The sequence below is a fragment of the Pseudopipra pipra genome, chromosome W, assembly GCF_036250125.1.
Source record: "Pseudopipra pipra isolate bDixPip1 chromosome W, bDixPip1.hap1, whole genome shotgun sequence".
NCBI classification, from domain to species: Eukaryota; Metazoa; Chordata; class Aves; order Passeriformes; family Pipridae; genus Pseudopipra; species Pseudopipra pipra.
This window is the reverse complement of record NC_087580.1, coordinates 51933654-51960030: the sequence shown is the minus strand read 5'-3', so window position 1 is coordinate 51960030 and position 26377 is coordinate 51933654. Positions and strand designations below refer to the sequence as shown.

At 43.6% G+C, this 26377-nt stretch overlaps 1 protein-coding gene across 1 annotated transcript in view; it reads right to left on the bottom strand.

The window, feature by feature from the left end:
* LOC135405095 (microtubule-associated protein 1B-like) overlaps positions 1 to 26377 on the bottom strand; it is a 134648-nt gene that overhangs the window by 29739 nt on the left and 78532 nt on the right. Inside the window, exon 3 of the mRNA XM_064639808.1 lies at positions 7104 to 7186. Within this exon, the coding sequence (XP_064495878.1) occupies positions 7104 to 7186 (83 nt within the window). The remainder of the gene's footprint in view (positions 1 to 7103; positions 7187 to 26377) is intronic.

The window sequence follows — 26377 nt, the reverse complement described above, 5'->3', positions numbered from 1 at the left end:
ATTAGATTTGTGTCAGTATTAAATCCTGATGTTTGTACCTTTGTTAATATTGGGAAATTTGATTGTAGCTATTGAGATCCTATTACATCCCCTCACGGGGGGAAGAATTATCATCCTATATTCATCCTATTCATCCTATTCATCCTATATTCATCCTATTACACCCACTCACGGGGTGGAGAGAGTAGCTAATGCAAATTAGCTTACTATTTTATTATAAAGTTGTTTTTTTTTTGAGGGGGGGAATTGCAGTGCATTGGGGCTATCTCTTCCTTTCCTTTACTCTCCTGTCTTCCTGTCCACTATACGAAAAGCACCGCCCACAAAGAAGATTCACAGAGAACAATGAAAGAAGAAAAACTATTGAATGCATAAATCACGGGGCGGTGCCAGAGACTGAAACGGTTAATGATTTATGCATTCTAGGAGACTTTTGCAGGCTTTTGACCTCTGATGGGCAGTTGGGCCCATCCCTCCCTCCAGTGCTGAAGGTGTCAAACCCTGATGACCCATCAAAGCCCATCCCCCTCTCTGCCAATCTTGAAAGGAGGGAACCAGGCCAGACACAGAAACACTGCGCAGACCCAGGGAGAGTTTGGAGGCTCGAGGCATGGCCCGTGACACTGGCCATGGATATAATAACTCATAACTTCTTGGCGTGTGGGGACTTCCCTCCTTCACCCCCAGCAGGTCAAGGCCACCACTTCAACTGACAGACATGGAAGCAGCAACTACCAAGTGTCATCACTGGACCTTGTGGGCGGTGACTATATACGTTTTTCCACTCTCATCTTTTCTTTTTCCTTACTGTCCCTTACTTTTATCCTTTCTCTGCCCTATGCATTTTCTCCCCCCCCAAAGGTTATCTCTATGCTAGCATATCTGTTGATACAAAATTGTTAAAATAAACCTTACCAATATATGTTTTCAGACACCGATTATTCAGTGTCGTTTCACTCTAATCCACCCCAAGGGAATTATTGATAAAAACCTGGGTTACCCCCCTCCCCTTTTTCTGGGGCGTGTCGTAACAAAAGAAGGTGTTAAATACCTCAGCCTTTTCCTCATCTTTGATAACTATATTCTCGTCCATGTCCAGTAAAGAATGGAGGTTTTCCTTGCCCCTCCTTTTGCTATTGATGTATCTGTAGAAGGACTTTTTGTTTTCCTTCACAGAAGTGGCAAGATTCAGTTCAAGTTGTGCCTTCGTCTCTCTAATTTTCTTTCTACGTGATCTAACTATATTCCTAAACTCTTCCTGAGTAGTCAGGAAGTTGTGGTTTGAACTCCCCAAAATTCCTTGGGGGGTCAAGTTCCCCCGAGTCAGAACGTTTAGGGGCTCTCTATTCAGTTTTTGCCCCAAGCATTCTAACAGAGCTCCTTTGCTGCAAACTTGGCGGGGGGAGGCCACTTCCCCCGCATTCCTTGGTCTGACTGTCCTGATCCAGCTCACAGGACATCTCCAAGTTCTCAGCTCCTCTCTCCCTAGCTGCTGCTGCATTTTGGGACTCCCTAAAAGTTTGGAAGCCCACCCCTCCTCTCCAGGAGGTCTCAGGGTTTTGGGAAAGTAATTCAGTCTTACCCCAAACAGTCTCTACTAAGTTTTCTTTGCTCTGTTGCCGGCTCTCCCTCTTTGCAGGACATCTCTGCATCTTTCAACCTGGCTCTATGCCATATTGCTGCTTGCTGGCTATCTTCTTGGCTCTCAGCTGCAGTTCTCCACTCAGCGCTGCCTCTGCCACCGCTTTTTCTCCCCCCACTAAGTGGGGGGAAAGAAAATGCAATCCAGGGGTCTCCCCTATTCTTTCGGGGTTCCCCTTGATCACCAACTTCGGGGGGGGGCTCCACTCAATTGTTGTGCTGCTCCTGGCCCCCCAGCCAGCACCAGAGGGGGCAAAGGCCCCCCCCGGCCCACTCTCTAACACATGGCATCTCAAGCCATGGCTGCCTCTCTTTCCAGCTACGTACCAGGTCTTCTCCTCTTCCGGTCTGTTGTAATATGTTAATTTCACAGGGGCAAATTGCAGCTTCTGATTGGCTCTACACCAAGAACACCACCCCCTGGGGTCAACCACCTTCCAACTCCAGGGGAAAACTTTTTTTCAAACTACCACAAGTTTTCAATTCTCAGAGAAGTAATGAGGGGCACCATCAGAACTGCCACCTGGGACTTCCGGAAGGCAGGCTTTGGCCTGTTAAGGAGACTGGCTGAGAGAGTCCCTTAGGAGGCAGTCCTGAAAGTCAAAGGAGTCCAGGAAGGCTGGAAGTCTCTCTCTTATTTTGCGAGTGTAATATTATAATATTATATTTCATTTGTTTCAATTATTAAACTGTTCTTATCTGAACCCATGAGTTTTTTGGGTTTTTTTTTCCTGATTCTCTTCCCCATCCCACTGGCGTGGGGGAGAAGTGTGCAAGTGGCTGTGTGGTACTTAGTCACCAGTTGGGGTTAAACCATGACAAGCAATTAAAGAAAAAGTTTAACAAAGAAATAAAACTAATAACATGGGGAAAAATAAAGTAAGGAGAAGAAGAGAACAAGAACTGAATGCAAAATACATTCCTTCTATAACTCTGGTTGAATTTTAATAGCAGTGTATCAGGACAGCCTTGGTCAGCTGTGTCCCACATGCTAACGTGTCAGACTGCTTTTGGAGGGATAATTTTCTTTTCCCAGTGTACAGCATTACTTCTCATTCAGTTGCAAAAATGTCACTAAAAAGTAACAGCCTGTATTGGGTCTGGCTGAGCTGGAGTTCATTTCCCCACAGTAGCCCTCACAGTGCTGTGCTTTGCATTGGCAGCTAGAAGGGTGTTGATAACACACCGGTGTTTTGGCTACTGCTGAGCACAGCACAAACACTGTAACATTCCTTCCTTAGTTGAGGGCAAGATCCTGGGAGGGGACCCAAGCAGGCCAACTGGCCCAAACTGACCAAAGGGATATTCCATACCGTATGATGTCAGCTCAGATATAAAAAGCTGAGGCAAGGAGCAGGAGGTCAGGTATTCATTGTCTCCAATGGCTGCCTGCTGAGAAACCATCACCTGTACTGAACCCCTGCTTCTCGGGAGTGGCCAACCATCACTGCTCATGGGAAGAAGAGAATAAACCCCGCTATCTTTCGCTTCTGTGCGCGCAAGCTTTGCTTTGCTTTTTGCTTTAAATAAACTGCCTTATCCCAGACCATGAGTTGTTTTTTTTCCACCTTACTCCCTGTCCCATTACTTACACCTGTCCTGCTGGGAAGGGGAGTGATAGAGTGGCTGGATGGGCACCTGGTGTCCAGCCAAGGTCAACCCACCACACAGCCACAAATCACACATACAAGTGGTATATTTAGACTGTCATTCTGTTCAATTATCTACAAAGTTAAAGGATGTTTCTGTTTCACCATAATCATAATCAAGTATTCATATAGTTACATGTACTATTTACATCTCATGATATCACTAACTATGGACACTAACTGTTTTACATGTGCCAGCCCAAGATCTTTTTCAAACCATAAAAATAAATTATGTCGATCCCTGATGGTTCAAAGGAGTTTGTAACAGAGAAATAAACTGCATTTTGAAATAACTGATAACTATTTTAAACTAAATCCTTGTTATTTTATTTTATTCTCACTGTAGCTAGTAATAATTACTATTTCCCTCCAGGGAGAGATTTACTTGCATGCTAAGAAAAATCCATATATTCAGTATACTTCTGTTGTCTGAATTCAACTTAAATTGAAGAAAAAAACAAAATAAAACCTTTGTAAGATTCTGTACTGTTAACTTTTTGCAAATGTGATGGGTCGACCTTAGCTGGCTGCCATGTGCTCACCAAGCCTCTTTATGACATATCATATGTAGTGTCCTATGACTTCATGCTCTTCTAAAAAGTCCCTCTCCAGCTTTCTTTTAGGCTTCCTTCAGCTGCTGAAAGGCCACAGTAAGGTCACCCCAGAGCCTTCCCTTGTCCAGGCTGAACAGTCCAAATTCTCTCAGCCTTTCCTCATAGGAGAGGTGCTCCATCCCTCTAATCATCTTTGTGGCCCTCCTCTGGACTCACTCCAACAGGTCAGTGTCCTTACTTTGCTGAGGACCCCAGAGCTGAACACAGGTACTCTAGGCAGGGTCTCCTGAGAGCAGAGTAGAAGGCAGAGGAGAATCACCTCCCTTGACCTGCTGACCACTCTTCTTTTGATGCAGCCCAGGATACAATTGGCTTTCTTGACTGCAAGCACACATTGCTGGGTCATGTCAAGCTTCTCATCCACCAACACCCCCAAGTCTTTCTCCTCAGGGCTACTCTCAATCCATTCTCTGCCCAGCCTGTATTTGTGCTTGGGATTCCCCTGACACAGGTGCAGGACCATTCTCTTGGCCTTGTTGAACTTCATGAGGTTTGCACAGTCCCACCTCTCAAGCCTGTCAAGGCCCCTCTGCATGGCATCCCTTCCCTCCAGCATGTAGACCACACCACACAGATTGGTGTCGTCGGCAAACTTGCCCGGCCTGTATTTGTGCTTGGGATTGCCCTCACCCAGGTGCAAGACCTTTCTCTTGGCCTTGTTGAACTCTGTGAGGTTTGCATGGGCCCACTTCTTGGATTTGTCTGGGTCCTCCTAGATGACATCCCATGCTTCAGGTATGTCAACTGCACCACTCAGCTTGGTGTCATATGTAAACTTGCTGAGGGTGCATTCAACCCCACTGCCTATGTCACTGATGAAAATATTAAATAGCACTGGTCCCAATACAGATCCCTGAGGAATGCCACTTGTCACCGATGTCCATCGGGCCATTCAGCCATTGACCACTACCCTCTGGATGTGACCATTCAACCAATTCCTCATCCACTGAACAGTCCACCCATCAAATCCATATCTCCAATTTAGAGAAGGATGTTATGAAGGACTGTGTCAAAAGCCTTACAGAAGTCCAGATAAATGACATCTGTAGCAATTCCCTTGTCCACTGATGTAGTCACTCCATGGAGAGTGGCTTGGCAACTACATCAGCCAATTCCCTCAGGATTCTGGGATGCATGTAGTTGTGTCCCATAGACATGTATGTTCAAGTTCCTCTGGCTGTCACAAACCTAATGTTCTCTTACAGTAGGAGGGACTTTGCTCTTCCAGTCCCAATCTTGTAGTCCATCCACTTGAGAGGTGTAGGAATAAAGACTGCAGTTTGGGGCAGCTGACCTGAACTGGTCAAAGGGATATTCCATACCATAGAATGTCATGCTCAGTATATAAACTAGGGGGAGCTGGATGGGAGGGGACTAACTGGGTATTGGTCAGAAGGTGGTGAGTTATTGTGCATCACTTGTTTCTCTTGGGTTCTATTAATTTCTCTCTCTCCTTTTCATTACTATTATTACTGTTGTTATTATTATTATCATTGTTATATTTGATTACATTTTATTTTGTTTCAATTATTAAACTGTTCTTCGTTCTACCCAAGAGGTTGACTTTTTTTTTTTAGGATTCTCTTGTTCTCCGCATGGAGGAAGTGAGTGGCTGCATGGCACTTAGTTACTGATTGAGGTCAAACCATGACAGTTTCTTCCTGTTTCTGTTTAATATCGCTTAAGGCTGGTAAACAGATTTTTCACAAAGTACCACAAGCAGAGTCACTTCATTTCCCAAAATAAATTGTACCATGCCAGTGCTTCCCAGCACTGGCTAGCAATGTAATTAATTCTTACAACCTTCAGTATTGTTAGCTAAATTTGTCAATTTTTTCTTTGAGCTACATGCTCAGTTCTTCGGCTCTACTCTAGCAAGTTTATGAGGAATTGACAGTCCTCTTCTAGGGTACTCTTCAGAGTCCACTGATCATGTCATGCGGTTTTTGAAGGACAGATCACATAGATCAACCTAGAGTCACCGCCACATAGATGATCATTCTTCTGGAGGACCTAAATTTATCTCATGGTATCTGATTTCTTTTCAGGCATTTTTTCATATGTAAAAAAGGCAACCAGAGCTACCAAACAATGGAGGAACAGAAAAAAACTAGATATAGTTTTACCACAACTGCCTTCACTTCATCAAGAAGGGAACTTGGTGTGTTATGAGGAAATGAGTGCTGGCTAAGTGGTGTGTTTCTGTCCTGTGTCTTTGAAACTTTATCAGGAGTCTGGGTGTGGCAGGATAGCCCCCACCTGATAAGATCTAAAATCCAATCAGAGAGTACATACAATGCAAGCCATCAGGCAAGCTATCATGCCAGTTCAACTGCTGGTGCCAGAGTGCTGTCTTGGTGTTCATTATGCTGAAACCATCCTGGTTCACCAGACTTCAAATCAGATAAGCTGGTAGCTGGCCTGTAAATTTGTGACTAGCAGTCAATCACTTTATACAAGTCCAGTCCCCTTTCATACAGCCAGATTCTTCTAACATAACCCTTCTTGGGGTGTATGTGTGGAGATTCCTCCCTTGGATGGGGACGCCCTCCAAGGATACTCCTCAAGGTTGAGAGAAAGAGATCTCCCCACGAGCATTGGTATGGGTGAGTTACACCAAATCTCTACTTAAAAATTATTTCCTTTTTGCTAGCTTTAATATAATTGTTTCAATAATTGCTTCAATATAGTGCACTGTCTTATACTATACTACTAGTAGTTTTAGCATTTATATTGTGTAGTAAATAATTCTGATTAAGATCTTTTGTCTGATCATTTGTAATAATAAATGACTCATTTTATATAAATATTCTCATTTTGCCAATCATTAAAACCTGCGGGACAAAAGTGGTTCAATCACACCTCTGTAATTCCTTAAATTTAAACCGGTGACATAATCTGTGGCTAAGACTGGATTCAGCCACACCTAGGCTCCTCTCTGAGATGGGGGTTAGAAAGCAAGGGAGTCCGTTCTGCACCTCATGACTCAACGGCAGGGCTTTTTAATAAATTTTGTCTAAGCCTTCCACTCCCACCCATGACACCAGGAAACCAGGAAAAAATCAAGGGATTCTTTGGATGTTTTTGATGATATTTGTTTCTAGCATGTCCTTTTGTCCACAGTTAGGAGCTTCACTCAACCTGTCCACTTAATGGAGCTTTTATGACACATCTAGTGAAGTATTTCTGACTGACTTACCTCAGTACTAACTGCTTCATCTGAGGGATTGATAAGGACTACAGTTTCTAAGGCATCACTTCTGTGGTGAAGAATCTTCTGACCTGCAAGCGCAGAGAGAAAAAAGAAGACATTAAATTCAACCAGCATGGTTTAAACCAGTGCTTTCCCACAGCTAGTTATACGTTCCACTGTGTGACAGTCCTCAGGTTACACAGGGCAGCACACACTGGCCACAGCAACTACTATGCTGGCTCATGTTGAAACAAGAAGCCAGGCCCAAAAGAGTTAACTGAGAAAATCTGGGCCTGCTAAGAAGCTATCAACATCTAAATGATCTGTGCTCTTCTGTTCTACCTACTGGACCAAAACTTAAAAGAATGGTAAAGAAACATACAATAGGCCTAGAAGTAATAAATTAGGATGCAGTAAGATAAAGTAGACATTTGAATAGGAGAAACAGGCCTGGAGCCAAGGCTTTCTCCAAGCTTCAGTGAGCGGGAAACGAGAACAACGGAAAAGAAGGAAGGTCAAGCTGAGGAAGATGAGATTACGACCCCAGACTCACGGGAGGAAGAGCAGATCTCCCACCAAGATTGAGGGCCAAGAGAAGCACCACCCCAAGCCCCGCCTGAGCTCCACCTATACTCCGCCTGTTATTAATATGTATAGATAGATGTTGTAATCACATGAATATGCATTTAATCATATATGAAAATTGTATGAAAACTACTGATTTTGTGTGAAACCTTTGAGCAAGTTCTTTGTGGTGCGAACCATACTTGCTCCCAGCGCTGTCAATAAATACCTTTGCTGCTCAAAGATCCAAAAGACTCTGAGCAGTTCTTTATACCGGATTTTTCGGAATGAATGTCTTCAGGCATACACATGGTACGTGATCCCATGGGCCAGAAATGCCACTCTAGAAAATTCATAGAATCATAGAATGGTTTGGATTGGAAGGGACCCTGTAGTGGGTTTCTGTGGCTGGGTTTTGGTAGCGGAGGGAGTACAGGGGTGGCTTCTGTTTGAAACTGCTAGAAGCTTCCCCTCTCTCGTGGAGCCAATGCCAGCTGGCTCCAGGATGGGCTACCTGCCGCTAGCCAAGGTTGAGCCAATCAAGAGTGATAGTAATGCCTCCATGATAACATATTTAAGAACAGAAAGCTATTGCGCAGATGAAAAATCCAGCAAGGGAAGAGTGGAGTGAGAACATATGAAAAACAACATAGACAGCAAGGTCGGTGCAGAAGGAGGGGGAGGAGGTACTCCTGGCACCAGAACTGAGGCCCCTGCAGCCCGTGGTGAAGACCGTGGTGAAGCAGGCTGTCTCCCTGCAGCCCATGGAGGACCATTGGGGTGCAGAGATGCACCTGTAGCCCATGGTGGAGCCCATGCCAGAGCAGGTGGATATGCAAAGGAGGCTGTGACCCCTTGGGAGGCCCAAGATGGAGCAGGGTCCTGCCCAGGACCTACAGCATGCGGAGAGAGGAGACCACGCTGGAGCAGGTTTTCCCTGGTAGGACTTGTGGTCCTGTGGGGGACCCATGCTGGAGTAGCTCATTTGTGAAGGACTGCACCCCATGGAGAAGTGACCCACAGGACAGTAGTTTCGTAAAGAACTGTTGCCTGTGGGATGGACTCAATCTGGAGAGGTTTGTGAAGGACCGTCTCCTGTGAGAGGGATGTTACGGGAAGCAGGGGAAGGACTCCTCTCTCTGAGCAGCAGCAGAAACAGCAACTGACCGTAACCCCCATTCTCTGTCTCCCTGTATGGTTGGCGGGGAGGAGGTAGAACTTGGAAGCAAGGAGGGGTGGGGGGAAGATGTTTTAAGATTATTTTACTTCTCACTCTTTTGCTCTGATCCTGTTAGTAATAAATTCAATCAATATCCCCACTTTGAGTCTGTTTTGCTGGTGATGGTGATCAGTAAGTGACCTCTCCCAGCTCTTACCTCACCTCATGAATCCTTCGCTGTTTTTTTTCTGTCCTCTGTCCGGTTGCAGAGGAGAGGGAGAGAGTGGCTTTAGTGGGTACCTGGCATCCATCCAGGGTCAACCCACTACAGACCCTAAAGATGATCTCATTCCAACCCCCCTGCCATGGACAGGGACAGCTTCCACTAGACCAGGTGGCTCAGGACCCTGTCCAACCTGGCCTTGAACAATTCCAGGAATGGGGCATCCACAACTTCTCTGGGCAACCTGTTCCAGTGCCTCACCACCCTCACAGTAAAGAATTTCTTCCTCGTATCTGATCTAAACCCGCTCTCTTTCAGTTTGAAGACATTCCCCCTTGTCCTGTCAATACATGCCCTTGTAAAAAGTCCCTCTCCAGCTTTCTTTTAGGCTTCCTTCAGCTGCTGAAAGGCCACAGTAAGGTCACCCCAGAGCCTTCCCTTGTCCAGGCTGAACAGTCCAAATTCTCTCAGCTTTTCCTCATAGGAGAGGTGCTCCATCCCTCTAATCATCTTTGTGGCCCTCCTCTGGACTCACTCCAACAGGTCAGTGTCCTTACTTTGCTGAGGACCCCAGAGCTGAACACAGGTACTCTAGGCAGGGTCTCCTGAGAGCAGAGTAGAAGGCAGAGGAGAATCACCTCCCTTGACCTGCTGGCCACCCTTCTTTTGATGCAGCTCAGGATACGACTGGCTTTCTTGGCTGCAAGCACACATTGCTGGGTCATGTCAAGCTTCTCATCCACCAACACCCCCAAGTCTTTCTCCTCAGGGCTACTCTCAATCCATTCTCTGCCCAGCCTGTATTTGTGCTTGGGATTCCCCTGACACAGGTGCAGGACCATTCTCTTGGCCTTGTTGAACTTCATGAGGTTTGCACAGTCCCACCTCTCAAGCCTGTCAAGGCCCCTCTGCATGGCATCCCTTCCCTCCAGCATGTAGACCACACCACACAGGTTGGTGTCGTCGGCAAACTTGCTGAGGGTACACTCAATCCCACTGCCCATGTTGCCGACAAAGATGTTAAATAGCACTGGTTCCAACATCGACCCATGAGGAATGCCACTTGTCACTGATCTGCACTTGGACATTGAACCATTGACCACAACTCTTTGAGTGCAATCATCCTACCAATTCCTTATCCACTGCAAGAGTGGTCCATCTGTCAAATCCATGCCTCTCCAGTTTAGAGACAAGGATGTTGTGCATGACAGCGTCAAATGTTTTGCACAATTTCAGAGGCAAGTGTAGTGGTCTTCATCACATAAATGTGCCTGTTTAGAGCTTCATATGTGACTGCCTCCCTCTTACACTCCTTGGCATCAGTAACTGATTATCTTACAGGGTGGGTAGTTGATTTTTGTAAGAGCAACGCAGGCTTACCGCTCTGGTTGATACTCAAATGCTCAGCTGGAATGAAGGAAAGTCTCCCCCGGAAAGACTTCTACCAAACAGATATGAAGTATCATAGTGTGGGAGCAGAAAGCAGCTTGTCTTTCACAAACTGGCAAGAGATCAAGACTTATAAATGGGAGAATCTGAGACTTGTGCAGAAGATATGGGGTTGCCTTAAAGTAACTCTATCAGGTTTTTACAGCATATCTCTACACATTGGACAAAACAGTTTTGTGACACGTCAAAGGAAGAAAGGAAGAAATTTCCAGGTTGCACAGAAGTGGTTGAGTAGCTAGATTGTACCCACCTCTAGTTTCTGTAAAGTAGGTCAAAATCCTATCTAAAGACTTCTGGAAAAAATATTTATCTGTTTGGAAGAAATCTAAGTATTTCCTCATCCTTGATTTTATTCAGTAAAGCTTCAAATTAAAACCAGATATGAATAAAGAGTCTTGTCTGCTGCTTGATTCAGAATCAATCCAATATAGAGAAGTAGTAAATACCATGTGACAGTTCTTAAAAGGGTGATTTCCATGTGCATCATCCTAGTTCCCACAGCCATGAAATCCCATTGCTCGCCTACTGAAATATTAATGACATTTATGGTAGAATTATTGAGATTGGGATAGTGTATGTAGCATTTTCTAGAGAAGTGACTGAAAAGGTTCCTAACTTACATAGTTGATCTTTTCAGGCTGATCAAGCATCATGATCACGGAGCCCACTTTTTATGGTGATTATGTTGCAGTTAATTTTGTGCAAAACCAAAATGTAAATGAATAGCAAGGGAAAGAAAGCAAGCCCTTCTTGTTTACCCTACATGCTGTGGGAGTAGATAAGGTCCCCATACTACACATGGGGAAGTGGCTGGGGAAGTCGGTGTGGGTTTCTCCTCCCATGGGAAAAGGTAAACCCATCCATGGGATTGTCTTTGCTCACGGACCGGGGTGTACCTGGTGGGTAATGCGGAAGAATGGGCAGACCTGGTGTGTGCCTCAAGGAGATTTAACCTTGGGGGAAAAATAATCTGTGTTGTAAATTGTATGTTGCAGGAAGTAAAGTAGCATGCCAATGAAGAACGAATTTTGTGAGGAGCAAGGAGAGTGCGACCATGACCAAAGCTGAGCTGGTGTCCGTGCCTGTAAAGTAAGATATACACAGGTATCCCCCAAAAATGCCAAGGCAGTGGAAAGAATTCAAAAAGGTTTATTTTGAAGGCCAGAACACTAAAAAACTTACAAAGGAAACCTGCACCAGGCTGCAAAGCAGCGCTGGGCCTGAGATAGAGAGAGAGAGAGAGATGCCTCCTCCTCCTTTTTCAGTTTTATTATCTCTCTGGCCTCTCTGCTGCACTTGCTTGTAACATCTGTTTTATCTCTCCGCATTCCAGGGAGCTGCCCACAGGGGGAGCTTTTCTCTGGCGTGTAAGAGGGAAAGACAAAAGTAGTTGTTCTCACACATTCTCTCAACGTATATTTCTTTAGCCATGACAAGTTTCTTGAGCAAAGACAAATTTCCAAACCAATTCATCTCCTCTCCTATTTCTTGCGCAGGGTCCCCTTCAACCCCCACAGTGCCCAACGATCGATTGTGTTGCTTCTAAGGTCCTGAGTACCCATCCTGATGGAATGGAGCCCAAGATCTGGAGGGGTGGGAGAAGCCCATGAAAATGGGAACATAATATCTATCTGTGAAAGGAAGGGAGATCGTCAGAAGATATGTAAATTAGGTGGGATCTGAGTATGACACAAATGGTATGGAATAAGGGGTGGAGATTGTATTGGATCTGGCTGAGATGGAGTTTGTTTCCCCATAGCAGCCCTCACAGTGCTGTGCTTTACATTGTTAGCTAGAAAGGTGTTGATAACACACCAGTGTTTTGGCCACTGCTGAGCAGTGCTGGCACAGCATCAGCACTGTAACATTCCTCCCCCCAGTCTAGGGCAAGATCCTGGGAGGGGACACAACACTGCTTGCTAATGGGAAGTAGAGAATAAACCTTGTTATTTTCCTCTTTGCTTGTGCGAGTGCAAACTTTCACTGTTGCTTTAGTAAACTGTCTTAACCTACGAGTCTTTTCCCCATCTTATTCTCTCTCCCCTGCCCGACTGAGAAGGGGAGTGATAGAGCAGCTTGGTGGGCACCTGGCATCCAGCCAAGCTCAACCCACTACAATACCTTTCTCCTGGGTCCTATCACTGGTCACCAGACAGAAGAGATCAGTGTCTGCCCTTCCACTTCCTCTCATGAGGATGTTGAAGACCACAATGAGGTCTTTCCTCAGTCTCCTCTTCTCTAGACTGAACAAACTGAGTGATCTCAACCACTCCTCATATGGCTCCCCCTCTAGACCCTTCACTGGCTTCACGACCCTTCTTTGGACACTAATAGCTTTATATCCTTCTTATATTGTGGCACCCAAAACTACACAGGACTTGAGGTGAGGCCACACCAGTGCAGAGTGGAGCAGGACAATCACCTCCTTCGACCGGCTGGCAATGCTGTGCTTGATGCACCCCAAGATATGGTTGGCCCTTTTGGCTGCCAGGGCACACTGCTGACTCATATTCAACTTGCCATTGACCAAGGCCCCCAGGTCCCTTTCCACACTGCTGCTTTCCAGCCTCTTGTTCCCCAGTCTGTACGTACATCCAGGGTTGACCTGTTCAAGCTGCAGAATCTGTCACTTTCCCTTGTTAAACTTAATACAGTTGGTGATTGCCCAGCCCTTTAACTTGTCAAGAGGCCTCTCTGCCTTTGAGGGAGTCAACTGTTCTTCCCAATTTAGTGTTGTCAGCAAACTTACTCATTATACCTTTGAGTCCTGCATCCAAATATTTTATGAAGCACTGGCAGTAAAATGGAGCCCTGCAGAACCCTACTGGTGACTGGTCATGAGCCTGATGTAACCCCATTTGCTATAACCCTTTTTGCCTGACCCATGAGCCAGTTGCTCACCCATCACTGTGACCGATGACTGCATTGTCTTTCAGGTGTTTTTCAATAATACCCAGAATAATCTTCTCCATAATTTTACCAGGCACTGGTGTCATTGTCCTGGCTGGGTGGCCTATAGTAGACTCCCACAATGACATCCACATTATTTGTTTGTCCCTTAATCCTTACCCAGAGGTTTTCAACTGTGCTATTGCCAACTGCAAGCTCCATACATTTCAGCCCCTCCATTACATACGATGCCACCCACCCACCTCACCTGCCCTGCCCAAAATTCTGCTGATGGCACCAGCCTTAGAGCCTGTTCTTTTCAATATTCTTCCCTGCTACTGGAAGGATCGAGGAAAACACTCTCTGTGCTCCTGATCCTTCAACCAACTGTCCCAAGGCCCTGAAATCCCTTTTGATTGCCCTCAGACTTCTCTTTGCTATCGCATTGCTACCAACATGAAGAACTAATAGTGGATAATAACCAGAGGGCCATACTGGACTTGAGAGTTTTCTAGTAATGTCCCTTACCTGGGCCCCAGGGAGGCAGCAGACTTCCCTATGGGATGGGTCCGGTCTGCATACCAGGGTCTCCGTTCCCCTTAGAAGGGAGTCACCTATGACAACTACCCTTCTTTTTTCTTAATAGAGGTAGTGGAGGGGTAGGCTGTCTTGCCCTAGGTGACCCCTCCATCCCAGAAGGACCTTTGTCCACCTCATCAGTTGCCTCTCCTTCCAGTTCCAGGACCTCAAACCTGTTGTATAAGGTACCAAATCTATTTGTCAACTGTGTTTTCAGGTGGAGTAGGAGCCTTCCTCCTAGTACGGGCAGTGACCAACTTCCAGCCTTCACATTGAACAGACATTTGAGTTAGCGCTTGACATGGTTCTGAGTCCACATGCATCTCCACTTCAATGGGGGTTTGAGACTCCTGAGACTGTAGGGTCTCTGAAAATAACCTGTCAGTCTCTCGCTCCTTCTCATAAATGCTGCACAGCCTTCTCACTTCCTCCTGTAACTCCTTTACCTGGTGACAGAGCCCATCAACAACACACCTTCTGCAAAAGGAGTGATTGTCAGCCCCAGTCTCACGGAGAGGCATCAGGCACTCCTGGCAACCTGAGACCTGGAGAGCTACATCTACCGTCAAAAGGTCTGTCTGGCTGGAGGCTTCTGACACGGTTGGTGCAGTGACTCCAGCAACTACCAGGGAATGAGCTCTGCAGCACGTCACAACCATACCTGAGGGAGCCTACACTAGTAAGACTGGGGATGAAGAGACCTCTTTGTGCCTGTCTGTGCCAACTACTGTGTCTGTTCACTGCCAGATGGTCACAGACTGGTGCCCAGTTGCTGGGTTGCATGTACTTTGATTCTCCAGAAATGTGGCCTCCTATGGAAAGGAGCCCTTCCTCGCAAACTGCGGTGCAAACTGCCGTGACACGCTGTGTTTGCTGCGCTCTGTGCTCCCTGGGGGCTCCTAATGAGAGAGTGGGGGTAGCCGCTGTCACTGCTGGCTCCGACCATTCTGACTCAAATGCTCTTGTGCAAGCTGCTGGCTCCACGTGGGTCTTGTTGCTCTCCTGGGGTTCCCCTGGCTCAAGGAACTCTCCCTGTTCACCGTGCTGCGGGAAGTGCCTGCACTGAAGCTGTTCGCCTTGTCTCACTCATTGCATTTTCACATCTTTCATGCTTCATTTTGCAAGTACAAGTGCTCATTTTCAATGAAATCTCACTTGTTTCCATGTTGCAGAACTGAGTTTTGAATCACTAACAAGATTTAGTCATAATCTTAAATCAGAAGAGGAAAAAATGATAACAGAACTTCAACTTATTAAATGCACCTTTTCACGTTGCTCTGTGCAAAAACATCACATCAGTAATAAAGTTCCAGCAACCTTACAGGCTGGTCAGATGTGATGCAAAACAGGCAGTTCTTGTTTCAGACAAGGGTTGTATACATTGTCTTGACTGATGTATATCAGGCAGGGGGAGGAGGGTTCATTAAAAATGTACTTTCCTGAGCCAAAGGTGAGTGTTGGGACCCCTCTGTGCCGTGTTGTATGTCACAAGGAGGAGTCTGGAGCATGAGACTCATCAAACGATAAAGTGATAAAAGAAAGGAGGCACATTCATTACTATGAAAGCTCCCACCGCAGCAAAATCATACTTGTTGCAGAGAATAGCCTGAACCAAAATCTGAGATGTGAGTGGTTGTGAGTGCAGAGGAAATACTTAAAAGGGTCTTATAAGAAAGATGGGGACAGACTTTTTAGTAGGGCCTGTAATGATAGGACAAGAGTTAATGGTTTTAAACTAGAGGGTAAATTCAGACTAGATATAAGGAAGAAAGTATGAGGGTGGTGAAACACTTGCACAGGTTGTAGTAGAGGTGGTAGATGCCCCATCCCTGGAAACATTCGAGGTCAGGTTGTATGGGGCTCTGAACAACTTGATCTAGTGAGTGGCATCCCTGCCTAAGGCTGGGGAGTTGAACTAGATGACCTTTAAAGGTCCTTTCCAATCCAAACCACTCTACAATTCTATAATTCTAAGATTTTATGAAATATAGAACCAAATGTTGTGATTGGGAGTGTAGGAAGTAGCATATAGGACCAGCCTGCAGGTATAGGTACCCAAAGATATGTCCCAAAGCTCTCTTTCCTCAGTATTATAAGAAACTCTGATATATCCAGTATTAAACAAGTACCCATTATTATAAGATACTCTGCTTCCAATGCATTTGCATCATGCAGGTTGTTAACATACTCAGTCCACAGAAGAGTTAATTTTTGGCATTGGAATATTGTTCTGTCTCAAACAAGAAAACAGAAGTATTTGTCTTGAATTAGATGGAAAGATGCAGTAGCTGGAAATATCCTGGTATCAAAAGAGGGAGTTCACAAATTGTTAACGAGACCTTTGTCTCAGCCTCGAAGTGCTAAAGCTGCTGTTGGATGCAGGGGTCCTTCCTCCAGTAAAGGCATCGGCGAGATGTTTGGGAAAAATGAGAGTGAGTACTGCTGGGCTGTCAGTCGGCATGAGTTAATCATGCTGCTGCTCTGTTGCCGCTAATGTTCAATTAGCACTTGTTGGAACTGTACTATCCCAGACTTTAGCTCAGGGGATAAAGGCACCAAGAACAAAATCAGACATTGCCTTTAATTCACTGTTTTCTGCTGTCAAAAGGATTGTACCATTCTTCATGGGTAGGTGCTGATTATAGGACTTGCAAAGGAATAATAGAGTGAGATTTCTAAGCAATTGTCCTGATCATTAGAGAGGTGAATGCTCAAGGAGCCACTTCTTAATTCACTGGGAGCAAAGGAACAGGAGTTAAATATGTAACATTACCAAAGGTACCAGTAGAATGTGATATTTGTAATTTTCTTTGTGTTAAGAATAAAAGACAATCTTGATCAAAATCCTACTTAGAAGCAAAAAAAGTAGAGTTCTAACACTTGTATCAGTGATTTCACTCTGAACAATCTCTCTGTAAGGCCATCAATTCTTTTATCATTTCCCACTTTTCCGGAATACTTTGACTAGAGTGGCCACATGGAAACATCTTTGCATGAATCCTCTGTATGGTGAAAAGCTGCAGAACTGTAGTAGCTGTAGTAATTGTGGTGAAACTTCATCCCCACTTGTTGGACATAGATCTATGCCCTGGAATAAATGCTGCACGGGATGAAATTTCCATGACTAACTGTCCATGGCAAAACAGCCAGCAACAAGTCTAATCCAGCAACATGTCTTGCAACAAGATTTTGTTGTGACCAAATACCTGCTGTAGTGATTTTTATAATGAAAAACATGCAGGAAAAGGACGAAAATTAAAATGGCACTCTTGTTCTTGATGTCTTGATGTCATATTTGCAAGAGAAAAAAAATCTTTTGTGGGAATTAAATTGGAAAACACTGGCATGCATCATTAAATTTTAGCACTCAACCCTAATAAAAAGGGGAATACTAAAAGAAATTGGACAGGTGATCGATGTAGACCTTGCACACCTCAGTGCTATTAAGGCAGCGAGATGACTGGTAAGCTTGAAATGCTCTGTCAATGCTACTTGAATTAACTTGCCAACCCCAGCCTTTCTCTTGCTCCTGCAACTATGCCAAATCTAGTAGGTGGAGCATGGATGCTGCTGCCATGGGGAGAAGCAATATTGGCAGGTGCTGTGAGGACCTGGTTTGTGACCATTCCGCCTGCGTGGTGAGTTTTCCTGCTTTCCTCTGAAGAGAGGAGTGGGAAGGGGGCACCCATGACAACCCTCTTCAGTTCCAAAAGCAAGATTTATTGATTCTTGAGAATATTGCATTTTACAGTGATCTATCTTTTCTGATTACTGCAATTTGAATCTGAATCTGGAAAATTTATGATGAGTTTTTCGATCAATATAAGACTGTCTAGAAGCATGTCATTTATGCAGTGACTAAAAAAGGGAGAGAGGACAAGGTTAGGTATCTCAGCTGCAGAGCAAGGAACAATAAGTATGCTTTGGAGATGAAGCCTAATTTCATTACGAGGTGACCCAGCTGTTTGATAATCCAACGAGAGATCACAACAGCATACATGTAATCTTGCATTGTGGTTTAACCCCAACCAGCAACTAAGTAACATGCAGCCACTCGCTTATTTCTCCTTCCCCCACCGATGGGATGGGGAGGAGAATCAGGAAAGAAAAGAAAATAAGAACTTGTGGGTTGAGATAAGAACAGTTTAATAATTAAAAGAAAGTAAAATATAATAATAATTATGCCACTACTACTAATAGTAATAAAAAGGAGAGGGAGAGAGTGAGATAAAACCCAAGAAAGACAAGTAATGCAGAATACAATTGCTCACCACCCACTCACCAATGCCAAGCCTGACCTGAGCTGCAATCGGCCCCCACTCCTGGATAATTCCCCCCAGTTTATATACTGAGCATGGCATTCCATGATACGGAATATCCCCTTGGCCAGTTCTGGTTGGGGGTATGATGGTGCAACAGCAGCCCATGGGGATGTATGCTGTAGGTAACAAGCTACTCAAGAGGGGGCTTCCCATTGTCACCAAAAACCGGGAAACAAACTCTCCAACCAGTTTACTAGGTTAGAAAGCCAACATTACTTTATTAGCAGCGCTGGATGCATGGAGATTTGTGGGGTGAAGTCACAGCCCCACAACTGAAGTTTGAGAGGTTTGGAATATTACAAAGTGTTGGGCCGTTTTCCATGAGAGCAGTGGAGCTAATTATATAGTTCCCATGGACACAGCCTTGAGTTATAAAGAGTACAAGGTTAAAGCTGTTTGGCTGAGTGCAGGTGCTGCATTCCTGGGTGTTTTTGTAGGAATATGTTTATGTTGTATGTGTGGGAAAGTAGAAGTTAGAGAACTTAATAAAAAGCTGCCTGCTGCGCTGCGCAGGCAGACATCTCTCTGTCTCATCCTAGTGTCTCATCATCCTAGTGTGTGTGTGTCTTTCTTCCCCCACAGACCACGGCCTCCGACAGGTACCCTACAACAGGGATTACTCCTCAAAGCACACATGAGCAGCAACCTAACAGACCAGGTTATATTTATGAAACTAATACATATTCATCACATTTCTATTACATATGCATTACATTTCCTGAATATGGTAATTATTTTTGTGAACTTATTTGGATATGAATAGGCATCTTTTGAGGGTCTTTGGTGGTCATTTGGGAACATCCCATTCCCCCAAATTCCCTTTTATGGTCCCGGATCTTCTGATGAATCATTTTAAAAGGTTCTATCACTACCATTAACCTGTAGCAACATTTAGAAGGAAAATTTCAGATATTATTTATCTTACTGGGATATATAAATCTTTGCAATTACTTAAAATTGGACCAGGTCTCTTGCTGAACACAAATAGCTCATTCTAATACATAGGAAGGAAAGCAATAATTCACAGATTAAATAACCCCCTTTAAAGTTGCAGATGCTTTTGATCCTGGCATGACATAATGCCCCCTGAAACAACAGAAGTGTCATGCGAACCAGTTATTTATGTTTCCATAGACTGGAGAAGTTATAGTGTTGAGATGAAATTATTTCCTACCATTGGCTCTACCTTTTGTTAAACAAAGTGTGACAAATTCAAGTATATTTTAGCACTGTGGCACTATAGGCATAGTTTTTCAGTGATGAAAATTTCCAGTAGTAGCTGTTTAATAGATAGACAAAAATTTCCTGACCTCATCTAGACAAACCTCTCCCAAAACCATATTTTTGATACGGTGTAATACCCAGCATATTCTGAAACCACTCAAGTGAATGAGCTACCACTTAATTCTTTGGGTCAGCACAATCTAAAAAATCAAACATTTGAGAACTTTTCTGTAATATTTAGCCTGCATTTCCTTTAGTTAAATGTTCCTAGTTCTGCCTTTTTGTCCTTTACAATTGCATAGCTCCACCCGCTTTGGTAATTACACTGCTTCAGTACTTGTATACAGGCAATGTAACATACCTTTGCCATCGATAATTAAGGACAATAGATCAAATTAAAATAAAAGATTGTGGAACAAGCAAAAGTTACATTGATAAGAAAAGGACCATGCTATAATTTTTCAATTGATTTGCCATGGCCTCTTAATTTCTTCAAGCAATTAGACAGTCAAAATGTAAAAAAATTCCAGAACTAAAACCAAAGTAACAGAATAAATCAGCATGTAAGCTTTCCCCCAAATTAGGTAACAACAATAAAATCCAGCAGCTATCTAAATAATAAAAAATTAATATTAATAAACAAAAATCTGACATGTCTGTGAAAAGATACATAATTTTTTACTTCAGAGGAAGTGGGACACTGCATAGTGTGAAGTGAAATGGAACATAACCGACCCAATTTGTACAGCAACATTTGAATTTGTTTACAATCGCGGAATCACAGGATGATTGAGGTTGGCAGGGTGGGCTAGAGCAGATTGCTCAGGACAATATCCAGTTTTTTTAATATCTTTGAGGAGAAATGGCCACAAGATGGCACTCTAAACTATATACATTGTTAAATCATTAGTGATGGTATAATTGGCTATTTTCTATTAAATATAATTGTAAGAACTATATGAGTTTCAAAAGGTGCAGGTTCCAGTCCCCACCATCTGGATAAAAGGTGTGGGTTCGAGTCCCCACCATCTGGTTTGGCCACATATTAGTCAGACACAGGTGCAACTTATTCAGTTCTTAACACAATAGAAGGAGAATTAAACAATGACACTGTAAAGGTTATTGGCTCGACTGGGGTTCGTGAAACACAACCTTTTTTCCAACCTATAAAATTTAAATTGGGGAAACAATTCTCTTATTTGCCAAACTCCCCATAACCTTTGCTAGCAAGAGATTTATTGGAAAAACTTGAGGCAGAAATTAAATTTAAAAATGGGGATATTGAAATTTTGATTCCTGAAACTAAATATGTCGAAGCAGCAGCTCTTCTCGTGCAGGAAATAACTCCAGTTAGCAACAACATCCTGACTGAAGTTGAAGATGGGGTTGTTCCTATCGTGTGGGCTGGTGGAATTCCAGGAAAATTGAAAAGGGCAGAACCTGTAAGAATAACCCTTAAGCCAGAAGCTATACCAGTAAGGCAAAACCAGCATCCTTTAAAATTAGAAAGCCAAGTTAGATTGGTTCCAGTAATAGACAAATTTGTTAAGCGTGGTTTGCTTGTAGAATGTGAATCTAAGTATAACACACCGATTTTACCAGCAAAGAAAGCAAATGGGAAAGATTATTGATTAGTGCAGGACCTGAGACCAATCAATCAAATAGTGGAGGATATCCACTCAGTCGTAGCTAACCCGTATACTTTATTAACCACCTTAAATGATAACCTAGAATGGTTTACAGTATTAGATTTAAAAGATGCCCTTTTCTGCATCCCCTTGAGCAAACAAAGCCAAGAAATCTTTGCTTTTGAATGGGAAAATCCGGAAACAGGGAGGAAAGCCCAATTCACCTGGACAGTCTTGCCTCAAGGATTTAAAAATAGCCCCACTGTTTTCAGAAACCAACTGGCAAAGGAGTTAGAAGATTGCAGAAGACAGAATCCCGGAGGAGTTATGTTACAGTATGTTGATGATTTCCTAATAGCTGCCGAAAATAGAGAGTAATGCATTTCACTGTTACCGGTGTATTTTGGTGCTGAAAAAAAATCTCCGGAGCAGTTAATTAGGGGTGAGATAAGAAAGGGTTTATTTGCCAAGGCTAAGATGCTACAGGACGTGCACCGGCCGTGCCCGAGAGGTTACATTTTATAATACCATCCATCCAATCCCAGATGTGTCCACCCTGCGGCCCTTCCTCTGGTCCGCCCCGGGTCCACCCCCTGAGAAATGGGTCTGGGGGCTTTTACTTCATCATCTTCACCATCTTCAGAGCACAAAGGGTACATAGTTACCTAATTTTTGACCGTATTCTGTGGTTTGAGCCCTGATATGCTGTTCTGTCAACTGTTTAGGCCTTGCCTTGACAAAAGACTAAACACCCTGCTGTATTCAAAAGCAGGATTGATATGGGGAGCATAGAATGGGGTAAGAGGGTTAGGGAATGTAAACAAGGGAAAGGAACAAGGGACAAGGGGGGGGGAGGAAGGTTGCTGCTTTTTAAAACTTACAATTCTTACAAATATTAGAAAAATAAAATAAAAAAAAATTAGGGACTTAAGGCATCATCACTCAGTGTTAGTCTTTTAAATTTCTTAGGGCTTAGTGGGTATAGAGTATCAAAAGAAAAAGCCCAAATTGCAAGAGACAGCAATCTATCTGGGATTTGAAATTCTTAAAGGACAACATCAACTCAGGAAGGAAAGAAAAGAAGCCATCTGTTGCCTCCCTGAGCCACGAACAGTTCATGAACTGTGCGTCTTCCTGGGAATGGTAGGATGGTGTTGATTCTGGATTGCTAACTATGGACTTTTGGTAAGACTGTTACATGAACTTTTAAAAACAGCCTGTAAGAATTTCCTCATTTGGACAGATGATGCAAGAGCAGTCTTTAAGCAGCTAAAGCATTCCCTGATGAGAGCACCAGTTCTAGGTCTGCCAGATCTCTCAAAACTGTTTGAACTGTTTACCTATGAAAGGCAGAATGCTGCCCTCGGAGTGCTTGCACAATTTCTAGGCGATCAGCGAAGAGCTGTAGCTTATTTTTTTAAACAAGTTGACAGTGTCAGCCAGGGATGGTCAAGCTGTCTGAAGGTGGTAGCAGCCACGGTGCTATTAATTCATGAAGCTCGGAAGCTGACTTTGGGACAGAGCATCACTGTATATGTGCCTCATATGGTACTGATGGTGCTTGAACAAAAGGGAGGTCACTGGTTATCCCCCAGTCGAATGTTGAAGTACCAGGTGACCTTGTTGGAACAAGATGTTGTCACTCTCAAAGTAACATAGATTGTTAATCCTGCTATGTTTTTATCATCAAAGCAAGTAGAAAGTATCCCCGAGCACGATTGTTTACAGACAATTGAAGAAGCCTGCTCCAGCCAACCAGACTTAAAAGATGTTCCTCTGCAAAACTCTGACTGGGAATTGTATACTGATGGAAGTAGCTTTGTTCAGGAGGGAAAACGACTGACAGGGTATGCAGTAACCACCACTGATAAGGTAATTGAATCGGGAGCCTTACCATCTAATGTTTCTGCTCAAAACGCAGAAGTAATCGCTCTTACGAGAGCCTTGGACTTAAGTCAAGGAAAAAGAGTAAACATTTGGACTGACTCTAAATATGCATTTAGCACAGTGCACTCTCATGGAGCCATTTGGAAAGAAAGAGGACTGCTATCAACCCAAGGAACCAAAATCCAACACGCCACACAAATTAAGGAACTCTTACAAAGTATCCAGAAGCCAGCAGAGATTGCTATAATGCATTGCAGAGCACACCAAAAAGGAAAAACTTTCCCTGAAATTGGAAACCATTTCACTGACAAATCTGCAAAAGAGGCAGCAGAAAAAGGCATTCTGGCTTTAGTCCCAGAAAAGGAAGTAGTGTTACCTAAAATTGCCCCAAAGTACAATAAAAAGGACTTTCAGTTAATTGAATCCCTCAAAGCTAACTTTCAAGCTACAGGATGGGCTGTTACCCCTACAGGGCAGGTGATAGCCCCACCTAAAATTATGGGAGAAATAGTTAAAAGAGAGCATGATACCACCCACTGGGGTGCAGAGAATTTATTAAAACACCTTAGGAAAACAATTATGAGTGTAAAAATTACTGAAATCATACAATCGGTTGTAGGAAAATGTGAAATTTGTCCCAGAAATAACCCAAATACTAGCAATAAGATAACTGTAAGAGTCACTGTGATGGTTTCACTCTAGGCCTTCCTGGAGACCAGCTTGTAACCAGGAAGGAACTAGGAAAGTGATCACGGAAGTATTCCATGCTATTCCTTTACGTAACATGAGGTATAAATAAAGCCAGCAGGAGGGACCTCGCCCTCTTCCTTTCCGGCGAGGTTCGAGAACGGTGGGTCCCTGTCTCGGTCTGGCTTATCTGGAGCTGAGGCCTACAGTGACTGCTGTTATCTGCCACGCGTGAGGGGAGAGCGCTGGGCCGTGTCTAGCCATCCTGCCTGTTCAAAGGGAAGTGGTGAGATTTTGCTAATTTACCTTCAGTTGGCTGGTTGACTTGCTCGGTCTTTGTCCCTTTTTGTCCTTCTCCCTTCTCCCTCCCCCTCTTCCCTTTTGGGGAGCTGTTTGGGATTTCTGGAGTTGTGGTGTGTGGTATTCTCGTTGTGTGTATCTATCTCATATGTAAAAATATATATGTATATATTTTTGCTATAGCTTTGGCTGCTTGGGTCGTTTCTTTTCTCTTCCCTCTCTAGGAAGCGGGTCCTTGTTGTCGAGTTTTGGGGGCTTGGAGGGAAGCCAGCTTGAAACTTGCACAGTCACAAAAGCTGGAAATCTTCCTGGAGACTGTTGGCAAATAGACTTTACTGAGTTACCCCAGAAAGGAGGAGATTGATACATTTTAGTGTTAGTAGATACTTTTGGTGGATGGCCAGAAGCCTATCCTTGTCACAGCAATAAAGCAAGAGAAGTAGTGAAAGTTCTCTTAAACCACATTATTCCCAGGTTCAGAATTCCTCTAGGAATGTCATCAGATAGGGGATCACACTTTATTGCAGCAGTGGTATGCAAAGTTAGTAAAGTGCTGGGGATGGCTTGGAATGTGCATACACCCTGTAGACCCCAGGCAAGTGGTAAAGTTGAATGGATGAATTTGATGCCTTAAGATTCTTTTAGTTTTTTGATTTTTCTAATTTTTATAAGTTTTATAAGTAGTTATGTAGTAGAAGTAGATTTTAGAAGTAGTTGTATTATATCACTCACCCTTTAGCACAGTAGTTTACACATTCCTCAACCCCTATTACCCCCTTCCATGCTCCCCATATCATCATTCCCTGAATTCCAGTAGAAAATGTTTAGTCTCTTGTCAAAGTAGGCCCATTTTGTTTAGAGAACACTTGTATCTTGGCCTGAACCGCAAGAGTACAGTCAAGAACTGGGTGAACGTGTGCCCCCTGTACCCCAAAGAAGATGAAGATTGATGAAGAGGTGGTCTTAGAGACCCTATCCTCAATTCCCAAGGGGCGTGACTGAGGGTAGTCCAGGGCAAAAGCCAGTGGGTGGACAAAACTTCGAATTGGACAGACAGTATTATAAATTGTAACAACTGAGGCACGGGGGGTTGTGCGCATCTTGTAATCTTTATGCTTAAGCACAAATTAAAACCCTTTCCTTATCTCACCTCCAAAACTAAATTGCCTCGGAGTTTTTTCCTCCCTGCATTTTCTTTAGGCATCAAATGATACCCCTAAATTACAGGGTGGTACTAAGGGAGGGACAGTTTTGGAAGTGGGTGTAACAGTATTAGGTAATGCTTTGAATTGTTAACTTGGTAACTAAATAAAAGTAAGAGGCTTTTGTAACTCTGCATGCACACTTTGGAAAATATTCCTGTGCATCCGGAATGCCGTAATAAACGAGTGCTTTTTGCTTTCTAATATTCAAAAAGAGTCTTAGAGGGTTATTTTCTGGCTTTTAGGCATCAACGGGATCTGATTGGTGGGGACGGACCAATAAAACTTTCATTCCCATAGCTCTAAGCAGCATAATCCCTAACCATGAAAACTATACCGTTCCCTGGATAGTTGTTAATGTTACAGGAGTAGCTAAATGCAAAAAAGCTATTTTTCCTTCATATTGTAATAGAACTAAGTCTAAGACAAGACTAGCACCAGAGTTTGTACAGAAATTGTTAAAAACACCCTTCAGAATCACTCCTCCACATGGTTCAGGGTGGTATTGGATAAGTGAAAATGAAGCACTGAAAGGTTTGCCCCTTCATAAAGGCAGGGCCTGTGCTCTCGGAGCCTTAGTCCCAAATATAACAATCTTCAGCCGGATTAATGAACAAGGTGGATGGGTAAGAACTTATGTAAAGAGAATAAAAAGATCTAATAACCCCCTTGTTGAACATCCCACGGCATTTCACAGTTTTGTTAGATGGCTCATTCCTTCTTTAGGAGTAAGTGAATTAGAAAAAGCAATCATTAATATCTTGGCCACTATTGAACAGATCGAAAATCAAACCTTAGATGCAATCACAACCTTACAAGAGGAAGTCATGAGTTTGTCTCACGTAGTTTTACAGAACAGAATGGCCCTTGATCTTTTGCTAGCCTCAGAAGGAGGTGTTTGCACAGTTATTGTACTTATGTGGATCAAAGTGGAAGAATCGCCACAGATCTTGCAGAAATTTGGAAACAAACCCAAATCTTACATCAAGTAGCCCTTGACGATACCTCTTTGGGTTTTGAAGAAATTTGGAACAAATTCACTTCATGGCTACCAAACTGGAATTGGCTAAAACAACTGTTTGGAGGAATTGTAGTTATCATCTGCATTTGTATATTAACTTGTATTATGATTCAATGCTGAAGCTGTTGCAGTCACTTATGGTTTAA